This window comes from Schistocerca nitens, chromosome 12 (assembly GCF_023898315.1).
Source record: "Schistocerca nitens isolate TAMUIC-IGC-003100 chromosome 12, iqSchNite1.1, whole genome shotgun sequence".
In the NCBI taxonomy this organism is placed as follows: Eukaryota; Metazoa; Arthropoda; class Insecta; order Orthoptera; family Acrididae; genus Schistocerca; species Schistocerca nitens.
The window spans coordinates 87,849,534-87,869,013 of record NC_064625.1 but is presented as its reverse complement, the minus strand read 5'-3'; the positions used below and the strand labels follow the sequence as shown (position 1 = coordinate 87,869,013).

The following is a 19,480-nucleotide window of genomic DNA, read 5'->3' as shown; positions in this document are numbered from 1 at the left end:
TACGGAACCCGAATCGTCAGAAGGTTTGTGCTCCTACCTATTCACAGATTACAACTATGCGAGATGGACAGAGAGAGATGGGGAAGAATTGGGCAGAGAGAAAGGGAGGAAATAAACATAGAGAGGAGAAAGAAGGAGACGGACAGAGAGAGAGACAGAGAGAGAGAGAGATATATTGAGGAGGAGGAGATGAACAAAGATAGAGGGGGAGGAGGAGTTGGGGAGAGAGAGAGTGGAGGAGGTGAGGCACTGAAAGAGGATGAAGGAGGAGGAGTTAGACAAAGAGAGGATGGAGGTGGCGATGGAGAAAGAGATGGGAGAGTAGGAGAATAGGACCTATATCCAAGTCATATACATATGTGGCAGTTGTGAAGCATTCGTGGGCTCGCTAACAACTTTGTAAAAGAAGAAAACAATTTTATTAATGTACTGTGGATTGTCTCAATAATAACAAAAACTATGGAACTAGCGATCGAAAATTAGTATAAACCGTCAAACACACATATCAGAGTTCAGTCGACTGTTAAACCCGATATGTTCGTTTGAGAGGTAAGGCTTTATTGGTTAAGCATTATTCGGCCGCTTGGTGCAGGTCTTTCTCTTTGACGCTACTGTGGTGACTTGCACGTCTTTGCGATGAAGAGGAGATGAAATGATTACACACAAGCAACCAGTCCCCGATCGAAGGAAATTGAACCTAGAATCCCATGATCAAGGGGCTGTAGTGCTAACAAGTGGATCACAAGCTGCGCACCGTTTGTCACGTTGTACCACACTACACTTGATATTAGCTACACCGTTGACACTGTGCAGTAGTAGAGATTAGCGATGTGATTATATGAACGTATTTCCCCACGACTTTTTCCTGCTGTACTCTTGTGAACTATTGCAACATGTTACTGCTTTAGAATGAAGAGCAGTGGGTGTTTGTAAACGTTTCGCCACGTAGTGTGGGTGATGAGAAATGAGGTTATCTGCCGAATCGGAGAATATATAAATACCTTTATATGCTATACAATGCCAAAATACAGGATAATATACACGTCTTAAGACATCGGGGAATAACCTCACCTGTTATTAGAGAGTTGTACAGAGTAAGAACTGTAAGAGAAGACAGAGATTAGAATACATCCAACAAACAGTTGAGAACAGATGGCTCTGAGCACTATGGGACTTAACATCTATGGTCATCAGTCCCCTAGAACTTAGAACTACTTAAACCTAACTAACCTAAGGACATCACACAACACCCAGTCATCACGAGGCAGAGAAACTCCCCGACCCCGCCGGGAATCGAACCCGGGAGTTGAGAACATGATAGGTGCTACTCTCAGATGAAGAGTATGGTACAGCGCAAAATCCGAAGCGACCGGAAAATATCGCTAGTGATTTCTGTATATCAGAAGGGTAAAACCACGAAAAAAAAATGGTTCTGAGCACTATGGGACTTAACATCTATTGTCATCAGTACCCTAGAACTTAGAACTACTTAAACCTAACTAACCTAAGGACATCACACACAACCATGCCCGAGGCAGGATTCGTCGCGCCTACTTGGTCAAAATTTCCAATTGCTGTGATCAATGGCAGCTACCTCTAAATGTGGCAAAATGTAAGTTAATGTAGATGAACAGGAAAAATAAACCCACAGTGTTGGAATAGAGTGCTAGTAGTGTGCTGTTTGACACAATCACGTCCATTAAACAACTGGGCTTAACGTTACGGAGGAATATGAAATCGAATGAACATATAAGGACTGTAGTAGGAAAGGCAAATGGTCGACATTTTGTTTATTGGGGGAATTTTAGGAAAGTGTTGTTCATCTTTAAAGGAGACAGCATACAACACACTAGTGCAATCCATTGTTCAGTACTGTTCGATTGTTTGGGACCCGCACCATTTTGGATTAAAGGAAGACATCGAGGCAATTGAGAGGCGGGGTGGTAGATTTCTTGCCAGTGGTTTCGAACTACATGCAGGTATTATGGAGGTGCCTAGGGAACTCAAATGGGAATCCATGGACTGAAAACGATATTCTTTTCGAGAAGATTAGGACATACTGAGGCATACAGACAGTCGCTTTTCCCTCGCTCTATTACCAGGTGGGGTTGGGTTGGGTTGTATGGGGGAAGAGACCAAACAGCGAGGTCATCGGTCTCATCGGATAAGGGAAGGAAGTCGGCCGTGCCCTTTCAAAGGAACCATCCCAGCATTTGCCTGGAGCGATTTAGGGAAATCACGGAAAACCTAAATCCGGATGGCCGGACGCGGGATTGAACCGTCGTCCTCCCGAATGCGAGTCCAGTGTTACCAGGTGGGACTTGAGAGGAAAATAACTGGTAGTAGCATAGGGTAAACTCTGCCACACACCACACCTTGGCTTTCAGAGTACATATGTAGATGTGGATGTAGAAGAATTGAGACTCGTAGCATCAAACCAGTCAGAGGACTGGTGACCTAAAACAATGGATGACTACCTAAAAGATGAGCCACCGCTCCAAAACCCAGAAACGAGAATCACCAATGCATTGTGGGCCTGAGAGTAAGTCGAGTTGAGTTTTGGACTGTATGGTCCTTCTGCTCCAGGTATTGAGCCTGCGCTCCAACAGACTGGAGTCCCTGGAGCCAGATCTGTTCCGGCACACCCGCCAGCTGACTATGCTGGAGCTCAGTGGGAACGCCCTCAACACCCTCCCTGCAGACGTGTTCGCCGGACTGCAGAGCCTGCGCTACCTCTACCTGTCCGACAACCGGCTGGCCTCACTGCCGGCCGATGTCTTCAGGCCGACCACTGCCCTGCTGCAGCTGGTGATGTCAGGGAACCTTCTCCAGGAGATGCCAGAGGTACTGCTGGGCGACTGCCCCCAGCTGGCATTCTTCTTCGTGGACCACAACCGGCTCAAGAGCCTGCCCGGGCGACTCTTCACCAACAACACCCAGCTCCGGACTGTCTCGCTCGAAAACAACAGTCTTAGGAGGTACCAATTATTTTTTATTACTTTGAAATTTACTCTTTGTCTGTGTACGTGAGAGTCCAGTCGGTTCTTGAACTGAGTCGTGATATGACATTGCAAAAATGGTTGAAATGGCTCTGAGCACTATGGGGCTTAACATCTTAGGTCATCAGTCCCCTACTTAAACCTAACTAACCTAAGGACATCACACACATCCATGCCCGAGGCAGGATTCGAACCTGCGACCGTAGCAGTCCCGTGGTTCCGGACTGCAGCGCCTAGAACCGCACGGCCACCGCGGCCGGCTATGACATTGCGTATTAAGTCTAATGTACAAGGTCGTTAGCCAAAATATGTAGCCCAAATACATTGAAGAGCCAAAGAAACTGGTACCCCTAACAAATATCGTGTAGGTGCCCCGCGAGGACGCAGAAGTGTCGCAACACCACGTGGCATGGACTCGACAGTAGTGCTGCAGGGACCTGATACCATGAATCCTGCTGGGCTGTCCATAAATCCGTAAGAGTAGGAGCGGATGGAGAGTTCTTCTGGCTTGTTAGAAGGCATCCCAGATATGCTCAATAATCTTCTTGTCTCGGGAGTTTGGTGCCCAGCGGAATTGTTTAAACTCAGAACAGTGTTCTAGGAGGAACTCTGTAGCAATTGTGGGCGTGAGGGGTGTCGCATTGTCCTGATGGAATTGCCCAAGTCCGTCGGAATGCACAATGGACAAATGGATGCTGGTGATCAGACAGGATGCTTACGTACATGTCACCAGTCGTACCTAGACGTATCAAGGGTTCCATATCACTTCAAGTGCACACGTCCCACTCCATTACAGAGCGTCCACCAGCTTCAACAGCCGCCTGCTGACATACAAGGTCCATGGATTCTTCACGTTGTCTCCCTACCCGTACACGCCCATCCGCTCGATACAATTTGAAACGTGACTCGTTCGACCAGGCAACATGTTTACATCATCATGTCATTGACGACTGTCCCAAGTGAGGCGTAAAACTTTGTTTCGTGGAGTCATCATGGCTAACACTAGTGAGCCCTCGGGTCCGTAAACCGATATCGGTGATGTTCAGTTAAATGGTTCGAATGCTGACACTTGCTGACGGCCCAGCACTGAAATCTGCAGCAAGTGGCGGAAGGGTTGCACTTCTGTCACGTTGAACGATTCTCTTCAGTCGTCGCTGGTCCCGTTCTTGCCGGATCTTTTTCCGGCTGCAGCGAAGTCAGAAATTTGATGTTTTACCGGATTCCTGATATTCACGTTACACTCGTGAAATGTTCGTACGGGAAAATCCCCACTTCATCGCTACCTCGGAGATACTGTGTCGCATACCTCGTGCGCCGACTATAGCAACACCTACAAACTCACTTAAATATTGATAGCCTGTCATTGTAGCAGCATTTACCAATCTCACAACAGCGCCAGACACTCGTTGTCTTATATAGGCGTTTCCGACCGCAGCACCGTATTCTGCCTGTTTACATATGTCTGAATACGCGTGTCTATACCAGTTTCTTTGGCACTTCAGTGTATGATGAACAACACAATGCGAAGTTATAGTTCAAGGGGGAATCTAAACAACTCCCAGTGGTCAGTAAAAAAAAATTATGAGCATCCGAGTGACTGTAGTACTCATTACCTTCTCTGGAAATAAAGTTACTGATCGTTTGATTAGGTCAGTGTGCACAGTGGAATCATCATCAGAGTGAGAGCAACAAAATTAGGCATACAACAGGTAATATTTGTTATTATTCGGTCTCCATGGAATAGTTGAAACTTCCTGGCAGATTAAAACTGTATGCTCGACCAAGGTTCGAACTCGAGACCTTTGCCTTTCGCGAGCAAGTGCTCTACCAAATGAGTTACCCAAGCACGACTGAGAACAGCTTCACAGTAGGAGACGAGGTAGAGGCAGAACTGAAACTGTGAGGACAGGTCTTGAATAGTGCTTGGGTAGCTCAGTCGGTAGAGCACTGGGCCGAGAAAGGCAAAGGTCCTGAGTTCGAGCCTCGGTCCAGCAAACAGTTTTAATCTGCCAGAAAGTTTCATATCAGCGCACACTCCGCTGCAGAGTGAACATCTCGTTCTGGCATGGAATAGTTGTTTAACAGTCAAGTCTGAGTATAACAGATTTTTATTTTCTCTATATGACGGAGATAACCCACAATAAGTTGACAGAGGGAGAGGTTCTCTAAAAGATTGATCGAATGTATACTATATGAAGCTAATACAATGTGGAGACATCAGGTTATAAGGAAGAATGCGTCGATAAAACGCAACAAATGTCCCTTATATAGGTAGCGCAAGATTTCAAAGTTAATAAGACCGCAACGCAAACTATTATCAAATTGGCATCTCAAGCTGCTTCCCACAAGAAGTAACTTCAGTAGTGTTCAGAATGTGTGTGACGCTACTGCATTTCCCCTTTATCAGCAAATCATGTGACCATCAACACAACACAGGAGCGACGAGATGAATAGCCTCGAATTTTCGTCCTGAGTCCTCAGCCTCTGAGGTTTAAAAACCTCTACATGAAGGGTCGACTCTGTGCTGTTGCCAATGGGATGAACAACAATATCGCTTATTTCACGAAGACACATGGGAACTCAGCAGAAAATTCCTACTCTTGGTGTACAAAACTCATGTTAGCATACATGAGTCTCGTAATGGCCTGGAGCAGTGACACCTTGACTGCTTTGCTCCAATCAGGGTGGCGGGGGAGACTCGTTCGATTGGATACAGCTAACGTTTCGAACGAAAGCAAGTGACGTTCTCACTCTGGTCAGAAGGCGCCACAGTATTCTCCCCTTTTTTGACCATACAGAAAAGGCAAAATTATTATGCTTTCTCTAGAAACTCTAGAAATTGCAATGGCGGGACATCCTCTCTCTACAGTGAGGCCAAGAGCTAGCTACAGAAAATACCACCCATTCACAGGCCGGCTAGTCGGTCAAACCCTCCCTCGTCCCTTCCCCCTGCTTACAGGATTGCCGACATGTCTGACTGTCTGTGGGCACACCCTATCGTTACCCAGTCCTGTGGCAGCTTTCACCATGTCAAAATGGAAAGGAAAAGGACAGAGCGTGGAGTGGTAGGCAGCAGGTGGGGATAGCAGGTAGTGGTATGCCAGTGGAGCTGACAAACCTGGACCCTAAACCTCACTGCTATGAAATGGTCCACACAAAAGCTAATGTGTCAGGTTAGACCTACTTTGACGGGGTTGTGGGGGGCGGGGGCGGGGGCGGGGGCGGGGGCGGGGGCAGGGGGGGGGGGTAATTGGACAACTGGTCAGCCTGTGAATGGGCAGCTAAAAGACTGGATCCGCCGAACTCCCACAAAACTGTCCAACTCCCTGGGAAATGAAAGACAAGCAACAGACAGGGAAAGTTGTTGATAATTCTTCCGGGTTACATGGCCACGGTCCATGGAATACTTCTAATCCTAACGTTTCGTATCCCAAGACAGGCTGACTTAAAACCAATTCAGCACATTTGAGGTGGCAAAAACTAAGATTTGCACAGCTTGTACCTAGGAAAATCTAATATCTGTAGGCTGTTTGCTGGAGTGAGCGTTCGTAATTGAGAGTAACTTCCCCATGTTAGCAAGCTTAATCCCCATCATCAGTTGTAAAACGGTTATCCTGCTAACTGGTGGACAATTTTGATGTTGTTAACTATGTGTTTATTAGGTCTACACATTTCCCACTCAAGAGAGACTTGATACTGACTCTCAAGACCTTCCTGTTCATCTGAAACCACAATATAGAGTATGAGGCAATGAGCAAGTTATGAACTTGTTGAATACTAGTAGAAACTACAAGGTTTGTGTCTTATCCACAGCCTCCCAGCTGAGCTGTTTTCCGGAACACCATCGCTGAACCTTCTGCTGTTGGGACGAAACCCGTGGAACTGCAGCAGCTGTGACGTCACCATGATGTCTGCCTGGATAGCATCACGACACATCGACATCGGTGATGTCGTCCCACGCTGCTCAGGGCCCGGGCCACAAGCTGGCAGGGACATACACCAGGTTGTTCCTGCTCACTGCTTCGAGGGCCGTGTTCTATAGGGTGTTGGGGTAGATGTCTCACAGTAGGAAGCTACACTGTCCAGTCAAGTCAATATGACCACTGGATAACATCCAGGGTAGTAACCACGAGCAGGTCACACATCATCTAGACAAGGAGGAAGCTACAGCTTTTACAAGTATATAGTATATCTTACGCAATGCTGTCGGCAAACTTCCCACACCTACTGGACGCTGCGTGTAGAGGATTTGCTCAGTAGACACCATTTCTGCAGGTTTCCGTAGGTGTATTTTTGTGACAAGGTATAGAAAATTTGGACACCAGAGAAATTACTACAGAGTTTCAGTCTTGCTCTTTCATATATAAGTACATCATTGAGCCAATACCACAATATGATTGCAAGAATTTTCTGTTGGTATCAGCCGTAAATCTCGTACGTAAATAAAGGTTTTCATAGCATGTCAGTGCAAAAAAAGTTTTTATATATCTCACTACGTTGGTCTGCATGAGTCAATGACGGTCTGGAAATTACATAGTCTCCTTCCACCTGTTGGTGAAGAGCCAGTGTCTTTTTCAGTAAATTGAATGAGGTAATACTTCGTCCAAAGTCACTGTGAGTTCATGCAGCGAGACACCTAAGATTGTACTGTAGTAAATTATGGCTGTTGCCATCGTCAGTAAGCATTATTACTTTTAGTATTGTCACTTATGATTTCCTTTCACATTCTGTATGTTGTTGTTGTCGTGCTCTTCAGTCCTGAGACTGGTTTGATGCAGCTCTCGATGCAACTCTATCCTGTGCAAGCTTCTTCATCTCCCAGTACCTACTGCAACATACATCCTTCTGAATCTGCTTAGTGTATTCATCTCTTGGTCTCCCTCTACGATTTTTACCCTCCACACTGCCCTCCAATACTAAATTGATGATCCCTTGATGCCTCAGAGTCCTACCAACCGATCCCTTCTTCTAGTCAAGTTGTGCCACAAACTCCTCTTCTCCCAATTCTGTTCAATACTTCCTCATTAGTTATGTCATCTACCCATCTAATCTTCAGTATTCTTCTGTAGCACCACATTTCGAAAGCTTCTATTCTCTTCTTGTCTAAACTATTTATCGTCCATATTTAACTTCCAGACATGGCTACACTCCATACAAATACTTTTAGAAACGACTTCCTGACACTTAAATCTATACTCGATATTAACAAATTTCTCTTCTTCAGAAACGCTTTCCTTGCCATTGTCAGTCTACATTTTATATCCTCTCTACTTCGACCATCATCAGTTATTTTGCTCCCCAAATAGCAAAACTCCATTACTACTTTAAGTGTCTCATTTCCTAATCTAATTCCCTCAGCATCACCCGACTTAATTCGATTACATTCCATTATCCTCGTTCTGTTTTTGTTGATGTTCATCTTATACCCTCCTTTCAAGACACTGTCCATTCCATTCAACTGCTCTTCCAAGTCCTTTGCTGTCTCTGACAGAATTACAATGTCATCGGCGAACCTCAAAGTTTTTATTTCTTCTCCATGGATTTTTATACCTACTCCGAATTTTTCTTTTATTTCCTTTACTGCTTGCTCAGTATACAGATTGAATAACGTCGGGGAAAGGCTACAACCCTGTCTCACTCCCTTCCCAACCACTGCTTCCCTTTCATGTTTCTCAAGTCTTATTCTCTCACATTCTGTATAACAAATGTCAAAATATGATTACACAGATACTGATGTTGTATCGTCATGCAGAACGTATTTAACTCACTCTTCCATCATTTTTGAGCATACAAATAATTTCTGACATATTTTTATCTATACATTTCCTCTATTGTAGAAGGTTCAAAACGGTTCAAATGGCTCTGAGCACTATGGGACTTCTGTGGTCATCAGTCCCCTAGAACTTAGAACTACTTGAACCTAACTAACCTAAGGACATCACACACATCCATGCCCGAGGCAGGATTCGAACCTGCGACCGCAGCAGTCGCCCGGTTCCGGACTGAGCGCCTTAACCGCGAGACCACCGCGGCCGGCAATATTGTAGAAGGGTGAGAGTGGAGAACTAGTGACACATAATTACTGTATTGGAAGGTTCAAATGCCTATTCACACTCTGATTTTCTCCATAATTAAAACTCTGGACAGATGTGATATTTTTTTCTTGAAACACAACACAAATTTACACTGCTTACCTTTGCTCGCAGGAAGATACAATGCTCAATCCTCCTGTGAAGAAATGTAACATCCACACTGATGAGTGTAACAAGATATAATAATCCATCGATAACTTTGCCTCCTGCTAATGATGGCGTGTGAGCCATAGGTTCAGAAACTGCACAGTGGTCTCCAAAGGTGAAAGACAGGGAGGGGCGCATGTAAATTAGAATTACAATTGTTCCTCATGTATTCACGAAACGTAAACGACTGTTACAGTCCTTCCCAGATCTGTACTTTTAGTCCAGCAGGTTTTGTGATACTCATATATGGAATTTTGTGTTAGATGAAGCTATCACACTGCAGTTTAAATGTGTTTCATGACTGAATGAAAGTATTTCAAATGATACAGCGCCAAGTCACTCTGATTACTACTAAACACGTCATTCTCATGTAACAGCATATCTGTCAGACCTCTAAATCACATATATTTTTCTAGATAATTACAGCTGAGAAGAATAAAATGCCACGCAAGGTAACAGTTTTAATAGGACGAGTTTTTATAGCCTTTAGTGAGAGAAAAATTCAATATAGAAATGCGGTGAAATATTCGGATCTGAAATTACCGAAACACTCAGAAAAATACAGAGCTAATCCACAGCATTGAAGCCACTGTCTTAAATTTATGTCGTGTAGATATATAGGACTATGAAATCATAAGTAACATTTATGCTTCCATAATTTAAATTTCATTGGGTGATAGGATGTAGACAAAATTCTTATGAAACATTTTGAATTACAAGAAGATGTGTTGAATAAAGGCACTCTGGGAAGGAAGATATTCGTGTTGTAGCATAGGCTCACTGTACGTCACTGCCGGCCGCGGTGGTCTCGCGGTTCTAGGCGCGCAGTCCGGAACCGTGCGACTGCTACGGTCGCAGGTTCGAATCCTGCCTCGGGCATGGATGTGTGTGATGTCGTTAGGTTAGTTAGGTTTAAGTAGTTCTAAGTTCTAGGGAACTAATGACCGCAGCAGTTGTCCCCCATAGTGCTCAGAGCCATTTGAACCATTTGTACGTCACTGGAAAAACAAAACATCAACGTAAAAATAATTTTTTTCAATCTGAAAGAGGGATGGTAAGTATTACGCAAAACATTATGGGCCTGACTGTATCTTCGGCATCAATTTATTGCTTATGGAACCTACATTTGGCTCGTGTATGCTCACTTTTATAAGGTCAAACGTCTATGGTGGAATCTACAAGAACACCAAAAGCACTGACTCAGTAAATCTCATGCTGCTCTTTTAGTTCACGAGATTGAGAAGGCTGTAGACAGCATAGGTATATTTCCTACACTTGTGGAGCACATTCCATAGATCTCCGCACTGCCGACTGGCAAATACGATACATGCAAGGAGAACACCCGAATATGCGCTGATGACTCTGTTGAAAGAGGATATCAATATCAGTGATATGGCTGAATCCAAGCACAGTTCGACAGACACCATTATTTATAGAGGGAGGTGACAAAAGCCACGGTATACCTCCAAATATCGTGTCAGACTGCATTTTTCCCAGTGTAGTGCAGTAACGCGTCGAAAATCCCCTGCAACAAGTAGTGAGCCTTGCTGCCTCTATAGCCGTCCATAATTGCGAAAGTGTTGCCGGTGCAGGATTTTCTGCACGAATAGACCTCTAGTTTATGTCCCAAAAATGTTCGATGGAATTCATGTCGGGCGATCTGGAATTGTACAGAATGTTCTTCATACCAATCTAAAACAACAGTGGCCTGTTGACATGGTGCATTTCCATGTATATAAATTCCATCGTTGTTTGGAAATAAGAAGTACATGAATGGCTGCAGATGCCCTCCAGAAAGTCGAACACAACCAATTCCTGTCCATGGTCGGTTTAGTTAAACCAGAGCCTCCAGTCCAATCCTTACAAACGCAGCCCACACCATTATTGAGCCACCACCAGGTTTCACAGTCCTTGGCTACATGGTCCATCAGGAAACCTGGTCAGTCACATTGCCACTAGATAGGAGCCAAGCTGTAAGAAAAAGAAGGAAAGCAGTTACACTTTACCTTGGATCGCCGAGAAGCATAGACAGAGAAAAATGTACTTGTCAAAGGGATTTCAAAATATAAAACTGCGCTTTCTCAATATTAATAGCGCATCCACTCTCGCTGAATACCAAAACATGCATTTCTATGACTGTAAGAACACGACAAGTGCCAGATTTCCCAAAAAACTTCGCTCAGTGGAAGAGGGGTCACAGTAATAGAACACTTGTCTCGGCTTATCTGTAGATATTCGACCGTTTCTGAGGAAACGACGTCAAAGTTTTCGAGGTACTTTACCAGGTGTACCGGTATGAAATGAGCGTTTTTTTTTGTGAAAATGAAACACTAATTGAAAAGTAAAAAAATTTTATTCAAATTACTGACCGTTGCTTTCTATACATTTTGACTACCTTTCTGGTAACTTGTGGACACCACGCCAATAGAAATGTTCGTCTTTTGAAGCAAACCAGACAACCAGTTTTCGACTTCTTCGTAGGAATCGAAGTGTTCCTCAGCCAATGCGTGTCCCATTGATGAAAACAAATGGTAGTCGGAAGGGGCAAGTCTGGTGAATACTGCGGGTGGGGTAGCAGCTCCCAGCCAAGTGTTTTGATTGTATCCTGAACCAGTTTTGCTTTGTGTGCAGGTGCGTTGTCGTGTAAAAAATTACTTTGCTATGTCTTCTGGCCCATTCTGGTCTTTTCTCGATCAATTCATAGTTCAAATTGATCATTTGTTGTCTGTAGCGATTAGTATTCACAGTTTCACCGGGTTTTAGAAGCTCATGATACACCACACCTTTCTGATCCCACCAAACACAGAGCATTGTCTTCTTGCCGAATAGATCTGGTTATGCAGTTGCTGTTGATGGTTGTCTCGGATTAACGCATGATTTTTCCAGTTCAGGATTCTTAAAATAAATCCATTTTTCATCGCCAGTAACAATTCGATGCTAAATTGATTTTCTTTCATGTCTTTGAAGCAAAATTTGACAAATGGTTTTTCGGTTTTCCATCTGACTTTCATTCATTTCATGTGGCACCCATTTTCCACACTTTTGGATCTTTCCCATAGCTTTCAAACAGTCAGAAATTGTTTTTTGTGCAACATTTAGCATTTCTGCCATTTGCTTCTGACTCAAAGTACCATCTTCATCCAATATTGCTTGCAATTCGGCGTCTTCAAACTTTTTTGGTGGTCTTCCACGTTCTTCATTTCTTACATCAAAATCATTATTTCTGAACCGTCGAAACCATCTTTTGCACGTTGCTTCTGATAGAGCATAATCACCATATGCCTCGACAAGCATTCGATGCGACTCTGCAGCACTTTTTTTTCAAATGAAAACAAAAAATTAATGCTTTCCGCAAATCAGCACTTTCTGGTGCAAAATTCGAAATTGTTAACACGATGAAAACATATGATGTTGTTTGTTCCATGACTTGATGTATACTAAATATCTTTGACGGATGTCATACCAACCAAACAAAACAAAAATTAAGGCTCGGTCACAACAAATGTTCCCTATCGACACATTTGTATCTTAACGCTCATTTCATACCAGTACACCTGGTATGTGTCTTTTAGCGCGCGATGTCGTCAGAAGAAACGGTGGCACAATGGATACCGTCACAGTAGGTCAGCGTATTCGACCTGAGTTATAAAAAATCTAAATGAAGTATTCAACGATGAACTTGAGGTGGGTGTCATGTCACGTCCACCCAGATCAAAGACAAGATCAATGACGAACAAAATGAGAAAAAAGATTTCAGCGTCGCGACTTCTTAATTTTTGCGCCCCATGCTCGAAATACGTTTATTACTTTTATTTTTGTTTTTCGTTTATTTCCCCATGTCTGTAGAAAATTACGTCACGAACGTTTTCGAGCGTATACTGATATAACGTTGTCCTTGTGGTGTCAGTAGTCTGCAGGGAGCACCAAATTTCAGTAAATGATGACTAACTGACAACCTCAGCTGCTGACAGGTGTTGTTGTTATACCTCGATGTGGACAGCTGAAAATGTGTGCCCCGACCGGGACTCGAACCCGGGATCTCCTGCTTACATGGCAGACGCTCTATCCATCTGAGCCACCGAGGACACAGATGAATAGCGCGACTGCAGGGACTTATCCCTTGCACGCTTCCCGTGTGACTCACATTCTCATCTGTCCACAATTCTACATATGTATTGTACCTTATAGACATTTGCCCACCCACTCATTACTCGCGCACGCGTTGGCGATTCCCGTAAGAGTTTGGGCAACCTGTGCGCATTCGCACAGACAAAGGTCAATGGCTGGGTAGCCTTTAACTATATATACAAAGACAGTAACTTGTTCTCGAAAGAACAGTTATTGTTGATGACCGTGCAGCTTTTCCCTGAAATAAATGATGACTAACTGACAACCTCAGCTGCTGACAGGTGTTGTTGTTATACCTCGATGTGGACAGCTGAAAATGTGTGCCCCGACCGGGACTCGAACCCGGGATCTCCTGCTTACATGGCAGACGCTCTATCCATCTGAGCCACCGAGGACACAGATGAATAGCGCGACTGCAGGGACTTATCCCTTGCACGCTTCCCGTGTGACTCACATTCTCATCTGTCCACAATTCTACATATGTATTGTACCTTATAGACATTTGCCCACCCACTCATTACTCGCGCACGCGTTGGCGATTCCCGTAAGAGTTTGGGCAACCTGTGCGCATTCGCACAGACAAAGGTCAATGGCTGGGTAGCCTTTAACTATATATACAAAGACAGTAACTTGTTCTCGAAAGAACAGTTATCCCTTGCACGCTTCCCGTGAGACTCACATTCTCATCTGTCCACAATTCTACATATGTATTGTACCTTATAGACATTTGCCCACCCACTCATTACTCGCGCACGCGTTGGCGATTCCCGTAAGAGTTTGGGCAACCTGTGCGCATTCGCAGAGACAAAGGTCAATGGCTGGGTAGCCTTTAACTATATATACAAAGACAGTAACTTGTTCTCGAAAGAACATTTTCAGCTGTCCACATCGAGGTATAACAACAACACCTGTCAGCAGCTGAGGTTGTCAGTTAGTCATCATTTATTTCAGGGAAAAGCTGCACGGTCATCAACAATAACTGTTCTTTCGAGAACAAGTTACTGTCTTTGTATATATACCAAATTTCAGGATTTACCTCTTACCTCAGACAACGCTACGACCGAGAGCAGCAGCGTTTGGGCAGAGTTGTCAGTGCTATAAGACACGCAACACTGCCTGAAGTAACGGCAGAAATCAGTGTAGGACGTACTAGGAACGTATCCGTAAGGTAACTGCTGCGAAATTTGGCGTCAATCTGTTATGGCAGCAGACAATTAATGCGAGCGCTTTCGCTAACAGCACGATATCGCCTCCAGCGCCTCTCTTGGGCTCGCGACCATGTAGGTTGGATCCCAGATGACTGGAAAACCGTGGCCTGGTCAGATCAGTCACGATTACAGTCGGTAAGCGCTGATGGCAGGGTTCGAGAGTGGTGCAGAATCTATGAAGCCACGGAACCCGGTACTCAACAAGGCACTGTGCTAGATGGTGGTTGTTCCATAATGGTCAGGGTAATGGTTACATGGAATCGACTGAGTCCTCGTTCTGTTCAGTTACTCGGAGACCACTTTCAGCCATTCACGGACTTCATGTTCTCAAACAACGATGTCATTTTTATGGTTGACTAGACGCCATGTCATTGGGCCACAGGTGTTCGCGATTGGTACGAAGAACATTCTGGACTATTCGAGCGAATGACTTGGCGACGCAGATCAATCGATATGAGTCCCATCGAACATACAGTGTCGGCTGACGAGGACACACAGTCAGTGGACAGAGCTACAGGGTGTTTCAAAAATGACCGATATATTTGAAACGGCAATAAAAACTAAACGAGCAGCGATAGAAATACACCGTTTGTTGCAATATGCTTGGGACAACAGTACATTTTCAGGCAGACAAACTTTCGAAATTACAGTAGTTACAATTTTCAACAACAGATGGCGCTGCGGTCTGGGAAACTCTATAGTACGATATTTTCCACATATCCACCATGCGTAGCAATAATATGGCGAAACCTTTGACAACGTGTCTGGCGGAATGGCTTCACATGCAGATGAGATGTACTGCTTCAGCTGTTCAATTGTTTCTGGATTCTGGCGGTACACCTGGTCTTTCAAGTGTCCCCACAGAAAGAAGTCACAGGGGTTCATGTCTGGCGAATAGAGAGGCCAATCCACGCCGCCTCCTGTATGTTTCGGATAGCCCAAAGCAATCACACGATCATCGAAATATTCATTCAGGAAATTAAAGACGTCGGCCGTGCGATGTGGCCGGGCACCATCTTGCATAAACCACGAGGTGTTCGCAGTGTCGTCTAAGGCAGTTTGTAGCGCCACAAATTCACGAAGAATGTCCAGATAGCGTGATGCAGTAATCGTTTCGGATCTGAAAAATGGGCCAGTGATTCCTTTGGAAGAAATGGCGGCCCAGACCAGTACTTTTTGAGGATGCAGGGACGCTGGGACTGCAACATGGGGCTTTTCGGTTCCCCATATGCGCCAGTTCTGTTTATTGACGAAGCCGTCCAGGTAAAAATGAGCTTCGTCAGTAAACCAAATGCTGCCCACATGCATATCGCCGTCATCAATCCTGTGCACTATATCGTTAGCGAATGTCTCTCGTGCAGCAATGGTAGCGGCGCTGAGGGGTTGCCGCGTTTGAATTTTGTATGGATAGAGGTGTAAACTCTGGCGCATGAGACGATACGTGGACGTTGGCGTCATTTGGACCGCAGCTGCAACACGGCGAACGGAAACCCGAGGCCGCTGTTGGATCACCTGCTGCACTAGCTGCGCGTTGCCCTCTGTGGTTGCCGTACGCGGTCGCCCTACCTTTCCAGCACGTTCATCCGTCACATTCCCAGTCCGTTGAAATTTTTCAAACAGATCCTCTATTGTATCGCTTTTCGGTCCTTTGGTTACATTAAACCTCCGTTGAAAACTTCGTGTTGTTGCAACAACACTGTGTTCTAGGCGGTGGAATTCCAACACCAGAAAAATCCTCTGTTCTAAGGAATAAACCATGTTGTCTACAGCACACTTGCACGTTGTGAACAGCACACGCTTACAGCAGAAAGACGACGTACAGAATGGCGCACCCACAGACGGCGTTGTCTTCTATATCTTTCACATCACTTGCAGCGCCATCTGTTGTTGAAAATTGTAACTACTGTAATTTCGAAACTTTGTCCGCCTGAAAATGTACTGTTGTCCCAAGCATATTGCAACAAACGGTGTATTTCTATCGCTCTCGTTTAGTTTTTATTGCCGTTTCAAATATACCGGTCATTTTTGAAACACCCTGTATATACCCTGTTCTTTCGCTTGGTGTTGTGAAAACGTACCAACATGTACAGTATGGACGCTTCATATTGTGATCAAGAAATGGGAACGTTGAAGCGACATCGTTCTGGATTATGGTGTGATGGTTGGTTGCTTCTGTTGGTTCTGCATAGTGTTGCTCAGTGGAACATCGGATTTATTTACACTAGATACAATGTGCCAACGGCCTTGCCGCAGTGCCGGTTCCCGTCAGATACTGAAGTTAAGCGCTGTCGGGCTGGGCTAGTACTTGAATGGGTGACCATCCGGTCTGCCGAGCGCTGTTGGCAAGCGAGGTGCACTCAGCCCTTGTGAGGCAATACTGAGGAGCTACTTGACTGAGAAATAGCGACTCCGGTCTCTGAAACTGACATACGGCCGGGAGAGCGGTGTGCTGACCACATGACCCTCCATATCCGGATCCAGTGAAGCCTGTGGGCTGAGGATGACACGGCGGCCGGTCGGTGCCTTTGGGCCTTCATGGTCTGTTCGGGAGGAGTTTATTTTTTATTTTTATTTATTTTCTTTTTTTTTTACTATGCAGTTGTCTTCAACACGGGATGTATCAGTTCTTTGTTCGGGTTCATAGTTTTCTTAGACAGCGTTCAGTCATTCAGAAGTTCCTTGTCTCATTGCTTTCCCACTCATCAAATAATACATCACAGTATTTGGCATGCATATAGGGTGACTTTTCATGTCTTTTGCACATGCATAGTCATGTAAAGTCACATACTTCGTTGAAGAGCACTTTTATGTGAAACATAAAATTTTGTATTCATTTTCGAAACAATGTATGTTAATGACTATAGTAATTTGTGATTCTTACGAATTTATTTTTGGCTTCATGATTTTTATTCCACTCTTTACGTTCGTTCACCTCAGAAGTACATTGTCGAACAAACTGCGTTATGCCTTCACGATATTTCAAGCACAGAGAGAATGAACTGCGTTCAGCTGTGATGGCACTTTCTTGTTTATAACTACTTTTATATGTAACCAGGTAAGTACATTTTGCAGCGGCACTTCAAGGCATGCAGCGGTAGAAACTTCTATATTTTGCTATTACAGTAGCTCACATCTTTTCAAATTATTATGTGTTGTACGATATGGAGTGCAAACACATCATATTGCACGAATTGCATCTGTTGTTGTTGTTGTTGTGGTCTTCAGTCCTGAGACTGGTTTGATGCAGCTCTCCATGCTACTCTATCCTGTGCAAGCTTCTTCATCTCCCAGTACCTACTGCAACCTACATCCTTCTGAATCTGCTTAGTGTATTGATCTCTTGGTCTCCCTCTACGATTTTTACCCTCCACGCTGCCCTCCAATGCTAAATTTGTGATCCCTTGATGCCTCAAAACATGTCCTACCAACCGATCCCTTCTTCTAGTCAAGTTGTGCCACAAACTTCTCTTCTCCCCAATCCTATTCAATACCTCCTCATTAGTTACGTGATCTACCCACCTTATCTTCAGCATTCTTCTGTAGCACCACATTTCGAAAGCTTCTATTCTCTTCTTGTCCAAACTAGTTATCGTCCATGTCTCACTTCCATACATGGCTACACTCCATACAAATACTTTCAGAAACGACTTCCTGACACCTAAATCTATACTCGATGTTAACAAATTTCTCTTCTTCAGAAACGCTTTCCTTGCCATTGCCAGTCTACATTTTATGTCCTCTCTACTTCGACCATCATCGGTTATTTTACTCCCTAAATAGCAAACCTCCTTTACTACTTTAAGTATCTCATTTCCTAATCTAATTCCCTCAGCATCACCCGACTTAATTCGACTACATTCCATTATCCTCGTTTTGCTTTTGTTGATGTTCATCTTATATCCTCCTTTCAAGACACTGTCCATTCCGTTCAACTGCTCTTCCAAGTCCTTTGCTGTCTCTGACAGAATTACAATGTCATCGGCGAACCTCAAAGTTTTTACTTCTTCTCCATGAATTTTAATACCTACTCCGAATTTTTCTTTTGTTTCCTTTACTGCTTGCTCAATATACAGATTGAATAACATCGGGGAGAGGCTACAACCCTGTCTCACTCCTTTCCCAACCACTGCTTCCCTTTCATGCCCCTCGACTCTTATAACTGCCATCTGGTTTCTGTACAAATTGTAAATAGCCTTTCGCTCCCTGTATTGCATCTATAAGATGTAATTCGTAGACACAGCGAGCGATTCGCAAGAAGGGATCTGTTGTAAGAATTATGGAGCTATAGTGCTTTTTGAACTCACATGTTCAAGCATGAAGGATTGACAGTATGTTTCAGGGTACGTCAGTGTAAAAGCTACAGCTAAAGAATGGGAGTTTTTTGTAATAAAATGTCCAGTCTGAATAGCTATGAGGAAATTAGATGATTTGTGTTAAAACGGATCTCGAGCCTCGGTTTCAGTTGATCTTTCACATTTTTATGATGCAAAATTCATTACAAACTCAAACAGAAGATTTAAGATAGGGCTGCATTCAGTTCCTAATGAGCTAAACGCTTTTCGGCGTCGAAATAACTTTTTCATTGACTCTCGATTTTGTGTTACAGCCAGAAACGTAGCCAGAATAAAGGAAAACAAGAAATCCCGTGTGTAACCAGAGATCCCGCGACAGACGTGGGACTCTACAATTAAATGTTCCCGCAAATAGTCTGTTATATGTAGTCTTAATTACGGTTATTACAACTAACATTTGTTCCGAACACGTGATGGTATGTCAAATTGTGCTTAGATCTGGTCAACGAGAATCAGTAAATTCTTCAAATTCAATGGTAAACTTAACTTGAGAACTACCAACAAGTCTGAGAACACAATTGGACTCCAGACGTAAAAGGTTACAGAGAAACTTA

The 19,480-nt window shown here is 44.1% G+C and overlaps 1 protein-coding gene across 1 annotated transcript in view; it reads left to right on the top strand.

Annotated features, from left to right (window-relative positions):
* LOC126214924 (slit homolog 1 protein-like) overlaps positions 1-19,480 on the top strand; it is a 136,561-nt gene that overhangs the window by 49,432 nt on the left and 67,649 nt on the right. Inside the window, exons 5-6 of the mRNA XM_049941564.1 lie at positions 2,587-2,978; positions 6,813-7,002. Of these exons, the coding sequence (XP_049797521.1) occupies positions 2,587-2,978; positions 6,813-7,002 (582 nt within the window). The remainder of the gene's footprint in view (positions 1-2,586; positions 2,979-6,812; positions 7,003-19,480) is intronic.